This window comes from Theobroma cacao, chromosome 1 (assembly GCF_000208745.1).
Source record: "Theobroma cacao cultivar B97-61/B2 chromosome 1, Criollo_cocoa_genome_V2, whole genome shotgun sequence".
Lineage (NCBI taxonomy): Eukaryota > Viridiplantae > Streptophyta > Magnoliopsida > Malvales > Malvaceae > Theobroma > Theobroma cacao.
In genome coordinates, this window is record NC_030850.1 from 963,847 (window position 1) to 977,724 (window position 13,878).

The 13,878-nt window shown below is 40.0% G+C and overlaps 4 protein-coding genes across 4 annotated transcripts; 3 read left to right on the plus strand and 1 right to left on the minus strand.

The window, feature by feature from the left end:
* Window positions 254–2,654, plus strand: LOC18610799 (polyprenol reductase 2). The gene is made up of 6 exons (XM_007046676.2): window positions 254–547; window positions 656–1,005; window positions 1,422–1,656; window positions 2,026–2,124; window positions 2,205–2,276; window positions 2,364–2,654. Exons 1-6 carry the CDS (start codon window positions 338–340, stop codon window positions 2,466–2,468), a joined length of 1,071 nt encoding a protein of 356 aa, XP_007046738.2. The 5' UTR covers window positions 254–337; the 3' UTR covers window positions 2,469–2,654.
* On the plus strand, window positions 2,833–4,482 carry LOC18610800 (V-type proton ATPase 16 kDa proteolipid subunit). Its single transcript, XM_007046677.2, has 3 exons — window positions 2,833–3,060; window positions 3,155–3,440; window positions 4,065–4,482. The coding sequence occupies exons 1-3, from the start codon at window positions 2,982–2,984 to the stop codon at window positions 4,195–4,197; spliced, it is 498 nt and encodes a 165-aa protein (XP_007046739.1). The 5' UTR covers window positions 2,833–2,981; the 3' UTR covers window positions 4,198–4,482.
* Window positions 5,190–6,586, plus strand: LOC18610801 (MADS-box transcription factor 27). The gene has a single exon (XM_007046678.2). It carries the CDS (start codon window positions 5,321–5,323, stop codon window positions 6,539–6,541), a length of 1,221 nt encoding a protein of 406 aa, XP_007046740.2. The 5' UTR covers window positions 5,190–5,320; the 3' UTR covers window positions 6,542–6,586.
* Window positions 8,202–13,198, minus strand: LOC18610802 (probable LRR receptor-like serine/threonine-protein kinase At4g36180). The gene has a single exon (XM_007046679.2). The coding sequence runs from the start codon at window positions 12,568–12,570 to the stop codon at window positions 9,187–9,189; it is 3,384 nt and encodes a 1,127-aa protein (XP_007046741.2). The 5' UTR covers window positions 12,571–13,198; the 3' UTR covers window positions 8,202–9,186.

A 13,878-nucleotide genomic window follows, 5' to 3' on the forward strand; every position in this document is an offset into this window, starting at 1 on the left:
AAAATTAAAAAAGGAAAAAGAGAAGACTACTCATGACCCGTTGTATATTTATCGTGCTACATAGAATAGACATTATTTATTTATTTATTTCTTTGGTAAAAATATTTAGTAAGACTAAGCGGGCCAATTTGCTTCCCTTTCCTCTAAGAGCCCAACTCAAGATTTTGGACTTTCTTTTAGATTAGTGGCCCAATTGTTCTATGTTCAACTACAAACCCAACCGTCCGACCCACTTTTACACCCTCACCGCCACGTCGTTCCAGCTCACGGTTACAAAAATCCTGCCTCGTTCTCTCTGATTTGCCACTGTTCGGCGGCGACTACAACTCCGGGAAGAATGGAAGTGGTTGGAGTTTTGGTCGAAGCTTTTTCTTTGCGGTCAATGGACACCATCAAAACATGCTTTATTTGGCTTCTTAGGGCGGGATGGGTAGCCGGGACTCTTCCTATCCTCATCGCTTCACTCCCTTCTTCACGTCTCGGTTCATTTCATACCCTTTTACTTGGATTTGCCAAGAGGGGAAAGATTATGCCATCTTCATCCCATGTAAGACCCAACTTTTTTTGTTACCATCTTTCGAGAGAAAAATTCCCATCAAATTTCGTTGTTTCAAACAATTGATTGTCTTTTGTCTTGGTTTTTGTGCTAGTATAGAAGTACACAGTTCCTCAGAGTTTCTTTCTACACTTTTATTTGTTGGCTGTGGTTTGGACAACAGTGTTGTTAATGGGAATTTGGTGGTTTGCATACGAAGTTGCTCCTTTAAGTGTTGAGTCATTGAGCTACTCTGCTGCTGCTAGTCACTTAACTGGAGGGTTTCATGTTTTTTCCTTGCACAAGTCTTGGTTTGCCTCGGCTGAAGACAGATTCAATGTTTGGAAGTCTGTGTTCTTGCTGTTGTTGATGGAAATTCATGTCCTGAGGCGCCTTTATGAGACGCTTTTTGTTTTCAACTACAGCTCATCTGCTCGAATGCACATTTTTGGATACTTCACTGGCATTTGGTGAGTTTTTTCAACACATTTGATAAGTCTAATTGCTTATGAATCGCCATTTTTGAATTATGTGACTCTTTGTTGATTAAGGCTGGTGAAAATTAGTGTACTTATCAAAAATCAGTATAATTGACAATATAAAGAATGGAAAGCTGGTAATAAGAAATAGAAGTTAGCACTTAATATGTTTCTCTTATTGTTCTATATTTTCTTATGATATTTGGACGTTATATTTGGAAGATTGACCATAGTTATGTGACTTCTTTTTGCTGACAATGGAAAGTTAATGCATGAACATGATTATTTTGTACCCTATTTTCAAGGTCTCTGTAATTGCTACAGTTAAAAATCTTAAATTTCCTTGTAAACCTGGTTAACAATGTAGATTGTTTTTAGTTCTGATTGTGTGATGATTGCATTGGCAGTTTTTATATAGCAGCACCTTTGTCACTCTGTACATTTTGTGCACTAGAGGTCGTTAATTTTGCAGCTGATCAAGTGGCTGAATTTAAGGTCGAAGGGCAAGAAATGCTGTCATTTACAGATTTTGATTTGTGGGGATATGTCAAGCCTATCACAAGGCTTGGATGGTGCCAATGGGCTGGTGCTGCTATATTTGCTTGGGGATGGTTCCATCAATATTGTTGTCATGCAATTCTTGTAGGTTTTTTCTTCTCTTTTAATCAATTGCTTGATCTCTCTCGAACTGAAAAATCCAGGACTTTTGAAAATTTCAAAACTTTACAATCTAGATGCATCCTTGTGTCCTGATTTTGGAGGATTAAATGAATTCAATGTGGGAAAACTGATATTGATGGTTAGTTTTAATATCCAATGTTTAGGTTAATTCCTTTGGATTTAATTGTTTTTAATGAGATTGTGAAAATAAAAGCTATATTAAGGTTTAAATAAGATGGGGTGAACACAGGATTCTTTTTTTTCTTTTGTAACTTGTTGGGAATGAAACAAAATGATCTATGGCTTGTATCTTATGCACATCCATACGCTGATTTTCTGGCTTTTAATCAGGGTTCACTTAGAGGACATAGAGATCAAACAGTTGAATATGAGATTCCACGTGGTGATTGGTTCAACATCGTCTCAAGTCCACACTATCTGGCTGAGATGGTGACTCTCTCATACAGTTGCTTGCTATATTCCTTGGTTCCTGTCAAAGTTATGACTGTTAGTTCTTTGCTTCAGTACAGATAATATATGTCGGTCTGTTGGTTGCAAGTGGAGGAACTGACTTCACTATATGGCTACTCCTTGGATTTGTGGTACTCTCTACTCCCTTATTCACATTCCTGAACTATGCAAAATGTTAGACTCAACACTAAATAAGTCATTTGTGGTGACTGTTTCAGGTGGCTAATCTTGCATTTGCTGCAGCAGAAACTCACCGGTGGTACCTCCAGAAGTTTGAGGACTATCCACCTGACCGGTGGGCCGTTCTTCCATTTGTTTATTAGTTCCCAAGATTTAAAGTTTTTTATAATTTTGTAAACCAGTTAGCTCTAGCATAGTCTGTAATTCCTTTTTCTTTGATAACCAAAAGTTACTGAAATGTATAGATGGTTATGTTCTTTGCATTAACTGGAAAAAGAATTCCTACCATTTTCCCAACCCAAAGGAAAGAGAAGCGGTGTTTAACATTATCATCGAGCTTTCTTGGTCCAAGATACTAAGCAAATGAGCCCCGGAACAACAGTAAGATTGTCATCTTCAGCCCAGAACTAGCACAAGATACGTCCCAGCGTATGAGCCCATGAAGTAAATACCTGTCTTCTGCAGCTCAAAACAGGCCCAATACGCGTTTTACTTTTTTTTTTTATGGTAATGGCAATGGCACTATCACGTTGGTCCACTTAGAAATTTCGTAGTTCCTTCTCCATCTCTCTCTTCCTCTGCTCACTGAAGAAATCCACCGATCAAAGTTTCCCAAATCCCTTCAATTCGTTGGTGAATATTTTTGGCGAACGAAAATGTCGTCCACGTTCAGCGGCGATGAAACTGCACCCTTCTTCGGCTTCCTCGGCGCTGCTGCTGCCCTCGTTTTCTCCTGTAAAACCTAACCTAACTTCAAAATTCGGCCCCAGATTTTCAATTCTTGATCGTTGCTAATTTCGCTACCTAATTGGCTTGTTTCTTTCTTTAGGTATGGGAGCTGCGTACGGGACGGCGAAGAGCGGTGTTGGAGTGGCGTCGATGGGAGTGATGAGGCCAGAGCTGGTAATGAAATCGATCGTCCCCGTTGTTATGGCTGGAGTTTTAGGTATTTATGGGTTGATTATTGCGGTTATTATAAGCACTGGGATTAACCCGAAGGCCAAATCTTACTACCTTTTCGATGGCTATGCTCATCTTTCCTCTGGTCTCGCTTGTGGCCTCGCTGGTCTCTCTGCGGGCATGGCCATCGGAATCGTCGGCGATGCTGGCGTCAGGTATTGTTATCTAATTGAAATCTTGTTTGCTGGATTTCATTCTTTGTTGTTTTACTGTATGGATTTATTAACTGATTAACATAGCAAAATCTGTAATTCAGACTAGTGATCATCCATATTGGAACAAATTCTTTGAGGTGATTTAGTATTAGGGTTTGGCTGCAACTTATATAGGTACATTAATATTCTTTCATATGAACTGTGAGCATATGGTTGGCTTTTTAATTACAAATTCTGATGAGGTTATAGTGGTGTGGGTATATTTGAACCTAGTTTAGTTGGAATTTTACTTGTTACATGAAATGTAGTTTATTTCGATTAATTTAAAGTATTTAGAAGCTATAGAGATTGAAGCATTGAGAAAGAGAAAAAGTTACTTTCAAAAGTCTTGCTGACTACAGAGAAGTTTGGAATTGTTGCCAATGAATATAGATGGTACTTTCATGGATTGCATCCAATTTACTGCTGGTAATCGTTGTTCTTTTCTCTTGGTTACTTCCATGTATGTTTATGTGCATTATTTTTAGTGCGAAAGGTTTTTTGCTTCATCTTCAGTTTCTAGATTCATTCCAATTGCGAGAATGTGCCTCGCTTGATTAAGTTCTTCTATGCATTCATTTGCAGGGCCAACGCCCAACAGCCAAAGCTTTTCGTAGGAATGATTCTAATTCTCATTTTTGCCGAGGCTTTGGCTCTGTATGGACTCATTGTCGGTATCATCCTCTCTTCCCGAGCTGGTCAGTCCCGAGCAGAATAGAGTGCGAGGTTCTGAGACTAAGGGTTGTTGCTAGTTGGCATCACTTGGTTGTCTCCGATTCATGCCACGAGCATATGCAGTGTGAAACAATTTGTCAAGTTGTTATCTTGAACTCATTCATGAATTTATCGATAAGCAGTTCTATGCTGTTTGTATCAGTAGAAGATAGATTTAATTTGAAATAAATCTTGTTTTAACATTTTTTCGTATCTATTGCTGTACTCTACATGTAAGTTCAATGAAATGCAAAGACCATGTTTATGATACTTTATGTCAGTTATGTCTCGCGATCATCTTGCCAGTGGCATTGCTGTAATGAAGTTCTGCTGTCAGCTTCCCCATCTTGAATATGTTGCTTGTTTGTGAAAGTAATACTACAGAAATAATCTTCTATCTTGTTCAAAGATGGTAAAGATTTTAATTGTGAATCATTTACTCCTAAATCTAAAACTTTAATAAGGAATGGAATATAATTGAGCAATAAATAAATAAGGAAAGAATGAGTAACATAAAATTTCCTTGTTTTTCTGAATCAAGAATCAGAATCCTTGATTTACATTCCATGATTGTAATGAGAAGAATATTATAAAAAGTAATTAAGGGGAAACCCTTTCCCCTTATAAAAAAGTAAAGAGAAACTCCATGATTGTTCTTGTATTGAATTGAATGGAGAGGTAGCCCCAAGGGAGGCCGGTGAAGAAATCTAAGGTAATTCCCTTTAATTTATATCAAGTCATTATAATGATGATGCCTTCTTGTTAATCTTTTTTGCCTTTATTGTTCTTCTCTCTGAAACCAATAATGCCATGAACAATGAGTTTTTGCCATGTATAACTCCATTGTCATCACTCTTTTGCACAAGTTCTGGAGGTTTTAGATTTAAGGAATAAAGCAAAACCTTAAACCTACGCAACTATGAAGATTAACTTGGCATGAAACATAAATCCGCATGTCTGGGATTCGATTTTCTGCTTTGGGTAGTTAGGTTTAAAGTTTAGACAATACAAAAATCTTACGAACGTAAATTCAAACTTGATAATGTATCAAATATAAACACTTTTCAATATTTTATTTTGTATTAATTTCTTGGATTTTATTTGTAAAATTTCATGATTGTGGGTAGATGGCTCGAGGAAAACTGATCGTGAAATTTATAGAGAATGAGAAGGCTCGAGCTACAACACTTAGGAAGCGAATGAAAGGATTGAAAAAGAAGGCGTACGAGTTCTCCATCCTTTGCGACGTGAAGGTATGTATGATCATTTTTGAACCCAAGTTGAAGGGCAGCCCCGCCAAGGTTGAAGTTTGGCCCTCAGATCCTGTTCAGGTTAAGAGCATCGTCGACGAATACAAGATTAAGGTTGCTTCGGATGCGCAAAAGAAAATCTTTAGCTTATGTGATTTTTTCAACGTACGCATGAGAGAGGTTCAGGATGAGGTAGCCCAAGTACGCAAAGCAAATTTCAAAGCCAAGTTTCAAACATGGGATGATCGTATCGACGATTTCTCCCCCGAACAAATTGCATCTTTTCTTACGAAACTTGATTTGAACCTTGAAGTTGTGAAGAAGAAGATCACGATGATGAAGGGAGATGACTGGAATCATATGCTATCTGCTAAATCGAGGATTGTAGGTGGTTTCAATACCCAATCAACGCTAAACCCTTCTGATGACATCCCTGCATCCTTTCATCCTAAGAATCTAAGCCATTCTGATAATCACATTCAAGCTCATGCCCCTGTAAAGATTCTAAACCATCTTGATCGCGTTCAAGCCTTTGCTCTAAAGAACTTGGATTTTGGAGTAAGCAGGGAGCAGCCTCCTGTCCCTGCAGAACCTCTCAACATACAACTACCTTCGCATTCACCTGCTGATGAGGCTTTGGTAAAGCTTTCCCTCAGCCTGAATCCCATGGAAAATTCGATGAATCCTATTGATAAATCGCTAAGGATGTCGATGATGAATCATCTTGATTTCAGACTTCAATCAGGGGTTGCCTCTAGTAGCAGCAAGATACCGAACAAGGTGCTGTACAATCCCCCGCCTTCGCTTTCTGTTTGTCACGATCCGAGAATCGCCATGCCAAGCAATGTAATGTTCAATTCACCCACAATTCCAGTTCATCATGATCCAAGGACAGCCATGCAAAACAACGTGATGTTCAAGGACCCTTGGGCATTCCAAACTCGCTTCTACGTTCCATCCATGCAACCAGAAGCTGCTCACAGTCGGCAACAGCTGATGATGCCGCTTATGTTTCCTCAAATGCATCCCTTTCAGTTCGCTGATTTCCACCTTGACATCAATGAATATGAGATGAAAAGCAAGAAACAAAGGCTTTAGATCATTGGGTAATGTCAGTGTTTGATCATTTCAGAATTATACAAAACTTGGGTGTTTTGGAGTTATTTTAGTCTCCTTTATTTTGGTTTTTATCCAACGTTATGAATTAATTTACCTTTCATATTATATCAGCATGTCCTGAAATTCTAAATATTTATATATATATATATATATATAACTCTTACAATTTCAACTCTTTCAATGTAACAACCTGTGATTTCTTTATACTTTATATCGATAAAAAGCCCAGATCCGGCAATTTTTTCTTTCTCAAACATTAATTTCAAGCTCTAAAAGTCAAACCACTCCAACTTTTGTCACTTCTGACTAGCAGATACTAGTTTGCCAGGCCAGCAATTTCACCATCTTTTAGAATATTTTGTAGGGTCCATTTGCTACGCATCAATCTTTTCAACTACGAGATACTTCAAAGCGGTTTGGCCCAATCTATGTGTTAAGCAAGTTGGGCCATGTGGATGTGGGCACAGCTTCAATTAATACAGAACAAATTGATTGACATGTCCTTAGAAGGAAAAAAAAAAGGGTTTCAGGAAATTAAGAACTAGACATGACATTGGAATGGAATATATTTTAACCCAAACTGTTGCAGTAATGTAACAATGTTCATTGAAATCTTATGAGTTAGGCAGATAGAGAGGAAGGATTATTTGTACCCTACATTCATAATTAATATGCCTGTCAGGCAAAAACTGAAAAAGGAAATGGAAAAGACTCCTGAGCGTATGCTTTTCAGAATTCATCAAATTTGTACCAAAGGTAAACTTTCCTGTCAAGAATGATTGTGTTAGAAAACCAAGCTCAAGCTTAAAGCTTAGAAAGATCAGTTTTACCCATGGTTTTTGATCAATATGGTAAATACCCACCTCAGCATTCTCTCGCATTAATGTCCTAAATACAAGAAGTTTTGAAATAGGGATTGCATTTAAACAGGAAATAAAAGAGATTAAAGTCTAATTACCATATTAGGAAACCATTTACCTTGACAGTTTCAATTAGTTGGAAAACGTCCTAATCAAGTGTACATGAAAAACCTTAATGATACCCTTTTAAGTGCAAAGATTACTTTGGGGGACCATGTAGAAATTTGTTTCATTGTTTGCCTCCACAGATGCAATAAAATTAGAAAACCTTGATTAGATCAGATAATAATGGATTTCGAGTGCTTTTGCTTGCCTTGATAGGGACATTTTTCCTTTCTAATTTAATGGAGACAGTGGGGGAGATTTAAGTTTGTTTGGGTTATTGATTTCAGACCAAGCAAACCGAATCACGAAGAACATGACCAACAAAATGATAAGTCTTCCCCAGTTGGACAATATTATAACTCAATTTGGCCTTGTCTGTACCTCTGGAAACTGTACCATCCAAGAAAATGAATACAAACGAGAAACTTACTGTGTTAAAATAATAATAAGAGAAAGGACCAAGGAGGCTCAACGGTCACTGCGTGGAATTTGGATTTTTCAATTCATTGTCCATTTCTCAATGTCATTACTCTGAAATTTTTTAAAATTCCCCACATTTTTCTGCATGTTTCTGGTTTTCTTTTTTTTTTTTGATTGATTCAGGAGGTTTGTTTTTGGTTGTTGGCCAGCAGCAACCCTCCTCATGCACAAGGGGGAAAAGCCAAAACCAAAACTGGAAAAAGAGGGGTGTGACTGAAGGGTTTGATTCTGGAAAAACTTGAATTAGCAAAACAGGTAAGCTGGTACTTACGTCTGTTGCTTTCACTTACAATCAAAATACAGCTTAAATAAAGATAACAATTTAATTCCAGGCAATAAAGATGATGACCCACCAAAAAAGGTTCAAAAAGTAATTGAGGCCGTGAGCCATCGTTTCATTTTCACCACCACCCCGCCGGTCACTTTCCCACACCTTTCTGTTGCAGTGGGACCCTGAAATTTTGTGTCCTTGTCTTCTTCTTCTTCTTCTCCCTCCTACTTTTTTCAGCTTTGTCCTCCATTGCCATGCCCCGGAACAATGGAAAAATAATCCCAGGGCAACATATGATCCCCCACGTGGCATCCTCAGGAGATTCCGAAACTACCCTTTTTCAGCATTACTCAACATAGTTACGAACCAAAATCCAAAGCCCCCCCTCCTCGGCCCTCCCGTCCTGAGAGAAAGAAAAAATAGTACAAAAAACAACACCAGGTTTTTCTTTTAAACTCTTTTCCAGGGTGTACATCTCGGGGTCTGCAATTTAACGGCTACATTTTTCGTTGTGCCACGTGACGAATCCAGGGCAAAAGCAATCCTCTCGCGTTTGGCGCGAAACAACCATGTGGGACCGCAACGGTCGTTGTCTGCTTTCGGGGCATCTGGAACTGAGCTTTGTCCATTTCGTTGACTGAGAGAAAGTATTGAACTTTTTGAACTTACTTCACTCTCTCAAAAGACCCTCACTTTTCCCCCAAGGCCAGCATGAAAAGGAACAGTGGCGATTGGCAAAGGTGTAGAAAGGAAAGTAACCAACCAAAAAAGCAAATGGAACAAGAATTAACTGAACAAAAGAAAAAATTTCACCCTAGTGTTACATTTTCGCCCCTGAAACTAAAAAAATGGTTAAAAGTTTTCATGAGACAGGAAAAGTAAAAAAAGGGTTCGGATTTTGGGGTTGTTTATGCCGGTGAAGGTTGAGAGGTGGGATCCGCTGAGGAGGGAATATCAGGGCCCACACGACAACCTTCAAGCATGAACACAATGTCGGACATGGTTGGTCGATCAAGAGGATCTGGAGCTGTGCAAAGTAACCCAACTTTGACTCCTAGAAGGAATTCTTCCCATTCGGATGATTCAGGGTCCAGCTCAAGAAGACCTGGTTCGAGAAGTTCAGTGATTTGGCCTCTTTGAAGCTGCTTCTTGACCCATTTCACAATGTCTTCATCCTGTGTGAACATGACTGGTCTCTTTCCTGTGAGTAGTTCAAGCAGGACGATGCCAAAGCTGTAGACATCTGATTCTTTGGTGGCTTCCCCTGTTAGAACTGCTTCTGGGGATACATAACCCAATGTGCCAACTGAAGTTGAAGTGGAAGCTTCAGCTGGAGTTGCAAGCGTGAGACGATCCAAGCCGAAATCTGACAAATGTGCTTCAAAATCAGCATCAAATAGAACGTTTTGGGGCTTGACATCTCCATGGACCATGTTGGATGTGTGCAGAAAGGCTAAACCGCGGGCAATGCCAAGAGCAATTAGGTGGCGCATAGGCCAATTGAGTACGTGACCATCTTGGTGGGATGCCTCTTGCAGGAGTGTTGCAAGGTTGCCGTTAGGCATGTAATCATATACCAGGAGCCTTAAGTCAGGTGGCCCTGCATAGTAGCCACGGAGAACTGTTAAGTTCCGGTGCTTCACTTTGCCTAGAAATTCAGCTTCTTTTCTAAACATGTTCTCATCAAGTGATCCATCTGGTAGGCGGCGAACAGAGAGCACCATTCCATCACTGTAACAAGCCTTGAAGACTAACCCATACCGGGTTCTGCTAAGCACATTCTCTTCAGCAAATTGCCTAGTTGCTTCAATTGTTTCTGCTAGTGTGATCTTGTTATTGAACATAACAAGCTTTGGCCCTCCATTATCTGTGCTGCCACGACCTCCACTTGCTCCAGAACTAGCCCTTGCAGGGCTCCGTTTCTTCTCCCCAGCGGCTTCTTTAAGCCTCTTGCGCCATCTCAATAGGCTGAATACATAGAAGCAACAACAGAATGACAAGAGAAAAGCAGCACACACAACCGCCACAATCAAAAGGATCAACCTTTTCCTTCTGTTCTTTTCAGCTATATCCTCACACCTATGCAATGGCTTTCCACATAAGTCTTGATTATCTGCAAACGCAGATGGACTGTTAAATCTTGAACCCAGAGTAACTGGAATCTCTCCTGCTAAGGAGTTCCTTGAGACATTAAAGTAGACCAATCCAGAAAGAAGACTGAGATTAGCAGGAATCTCTCCACTCAAGTTATTAGAAGAAAGATCCAGCATTGTGAGATTTGATAACTTGGACAGAGAATCTGGTATGCTTCCAGAAAGCTGATTAGCATCTAGTAACAAAGTGGTCAATGACAAGCATTTGGAGATTTCGTATGGGATTTCTCCGGTTAAGTTGTTACCATCCAATTCTAGTACGTTTAACTTTGAAAGGCGAGAGAGATCAGCAGGAATGTGACCTGTCAAAGAATTTGATCCAAGCTCAAGAGCTTCAAGCTCAGTGCAGTTTCCAAGCTCTGGTGGGATCACTCCAGTTATGTGATTATTAGACAATGAAAGAACTACTAATGAACGAAGAAAGCCAAAATTTTCCGGTATATGACCAGAAAAAGAATTGGAACTGAGATTTACATAGCGCAAACTCATTAAACTACTAAACCCTTCAGGAACATCCCCGGATAACATATTTTCTTGCAAAGCAATGACTTGCAGATTTGGTAAACCTGAGAGCTCAAATGGCAACTCAGCGGAGAGGTTCTGCTTGCTTAAATCAAGAGTAGTTAGCTTGAACAAATTGCCCAAACTTGCCGGCATCTTCCCTGAAAACACATTAGCACTTAGATTCAAAACCGCAACCCTACTAAGGTTCCCAATACTTGCAGGAATCTCACCGGAAAACTTGTTCCCACTTATGTCCAACGTACTCAAATTGCTCAATCCCATTATCTCCTCTGGCAAGCTTCCACTTAACTTATTATGTCCCAAATTTAAGGTTTCAAGTGCAGTAAGATTCCGAAGACTCCCCGGTACTGAACCTGAAAACAGATTTCCCCCAAGAGAGAGCACTTTCAAACCAGTCATACCACCTAAAAAACCAGGAATTTCACCAGAAAAACGATTTCCTTCAAGATCAAGAACATGCAATGAACCACATTGCTTAATCTCAACAGGAATCACCCCAGTGAAAGAATTATTGGCCATTTTCAGCTCCTCCAATCTAGACAAATTCCCAATCTGAACTGGAACCTCACCTGACAACAAATTCCCAGAAACATCCAACATTGTCAACGTTGTCACACCCGTTAACCACAAGGGAAAACCCCCACCAATCTGATTCCCAGAAAGATCCAAAACTTGTAAAACACTATAACATATCCCCGATGCAGGACCAACAACATTCGTAAACAAATTAAACCCCAACTGAACAATCCGAACGGAAGGCGGATAAGCAGTCACATTACAGAACAAAGAAGCCGGCACTGTTCCTGAGAGATTGTTATGAGAAAGTGAAACAACTTGAAGCTTAGGAAGAGCTCCAATAGCTGCAGGGATAACCCCACCAAGCGCATTGGCCTCAGCACTAAAATGAATAAGTGAACAGCAGTTGGCTAAAGCTGAAGGTAAAGTCCCTTCTAAAAGATTATAATCAAGCCAGAGATACTGAAGCTGCTGAAGCTCACCAAAGCTAGCGGGAATCGCACCGGAAAACTGGTTATACGAAAGATTAATAAGTTGAAGCTGTGATAAATTAGCAATGCTTCTAGGAATCGAACCAGAAAATGAGTTTGAAGAAAGATCAAGATACTTGATATTTTGTGGGAGATCTCCGGAGATTTCGCCGGATAAATGGTTTTGAGCTACATTTAAAATGGTTAAATCAGTGAGATTACTTATCTCGGACGGTAATGTTCCGGATAGCGAGTTGTACTGCAAGAAAACAGCGCGTAGAAGCTTGCATTGGGAGAGAGTGGAAGGAATGGTGCCGTTGAAGGAGTTGGAACGGAGGCTGAGTTTGGTAAGAAACTTAAGGTCAGAGAGACGGTCACTGAGTCGACCACTGAGTTGGAGGTGAGGTAGACGTAGCTCGGTCACTCGGTTGTTGGTACATGCAACTCCATGCCAGTCGCATGGAGCTGCAGGTGTTGATGGATCCCATCCGTTTAAAGCTCCAAGTGGGTCATGGAGATTGAGCTTGAAAGATGTTAATGATTGGATCTCAGCCTGGTTCTTCTCGCCTTGTGACAAGAATGGCAAGCAAAGAAGCAAAGAAAGGAGGAAGCTGAGACCTTTAGCCATTGGTTAACAATATCAAAAGTTTGGTTCTTTCGGCCAAAAAAAATTGAGTCTTTGACTAAAGGGTGTAAAGGTTAATGGAGAGAGCAGAGAGGCGAGCCTCTGTTAGCAGAGGTGCTGGTATTGCCATATGGTTTGTGGCAGAGGGCAGAGAGTGTGCCAGGAAGAGCAGTCAGCAGAGAGACCCACGCAAGGAAAAAAAAAACACAGAGATGATGGTGGTGCTGCTGCAGAGTGCTGAATGCTGATGCTCTCTCTTACTCTCTTACAATGGGGTGTTGGTTTAGGGGGTATACTGTGGGGTGGGTTTGGTTTCCTCTTCCCCAAAACACTTTGAATAAGCACTTTTTGAAACGGCAAGTGGTGGGGTTAGGAAAGGGAGGCTGGGTTGGCTCTTTTTAACCTCATATGATATGATATGGGCAGAATCATTGAGCCCTGTGTGATCTTATCTTTGCTCTGTTGTAATCTTTCATTTTGTTTTTCTCCCTTACTAGTTTTTCATATTTTATTCCTCTCTTTTTGGCTTCAAGATCTATTGACCCATTTGGGAAAACCTAGTTGTATCAAATAGGAAGGTTCATGTTCATGTCCCTGGCTCACTGGCTCTCACTACTGCTGGTGGGTTTAACTGGAAAAAAAGGAAAAATCTCCTTTTCAACATTTCTAGTTCTCCTTTCTAGCTGGCCAGGGGGGTGAGTTCAACTAAGCGTTTTAACTGGATTTGGATTGACTTTTTGCTTTCTGCTTTATCTGTAGCCTCATAATTTTGATTAGTAGGGCTGTGCTGTCAATTGTCAAGTTCTTCAAGATGCCATTAAAGGCTTTTAAGCTCCCCTCCTTTAGTCCAACTAGCTCTTTTTCTCCTTCTCCTTTGACATTTTCCTGTTATCTTTTCTCCAAAATTTCTGATTCTGGTATCACTTTTCAAACCTTACCCTTTCTCTTTTCCCTGTTTGATTCAAAGGTCAAGGATGCTAAAATGGCATATCTAGATTACTGTCACAACATTCCTTTTCCAATTGGATAATGAAGCTAAGTACCCAAAGTGTCCAAGTTATGTGTAATTAAGGGAAAAAAATAAAAGGCAGCAAGCTGTAAGCCCACCAGACAAAAGGCCATCAACATGGTGGGCCACAAGCTCCTTTGGTAGTCCCCACACCAATTGAATGTTGCAAAAGGAGCCCATTAATTGAGACAAAAAAAAAAAGGAAGAAATTGAAATGTGGGCAACAGGAGATCATGGTTTTGGTGGCAAATTTGAATTAACTTTATGGTAGCGGGAGCTGGTTTTAAACGCCTAAATTAGAT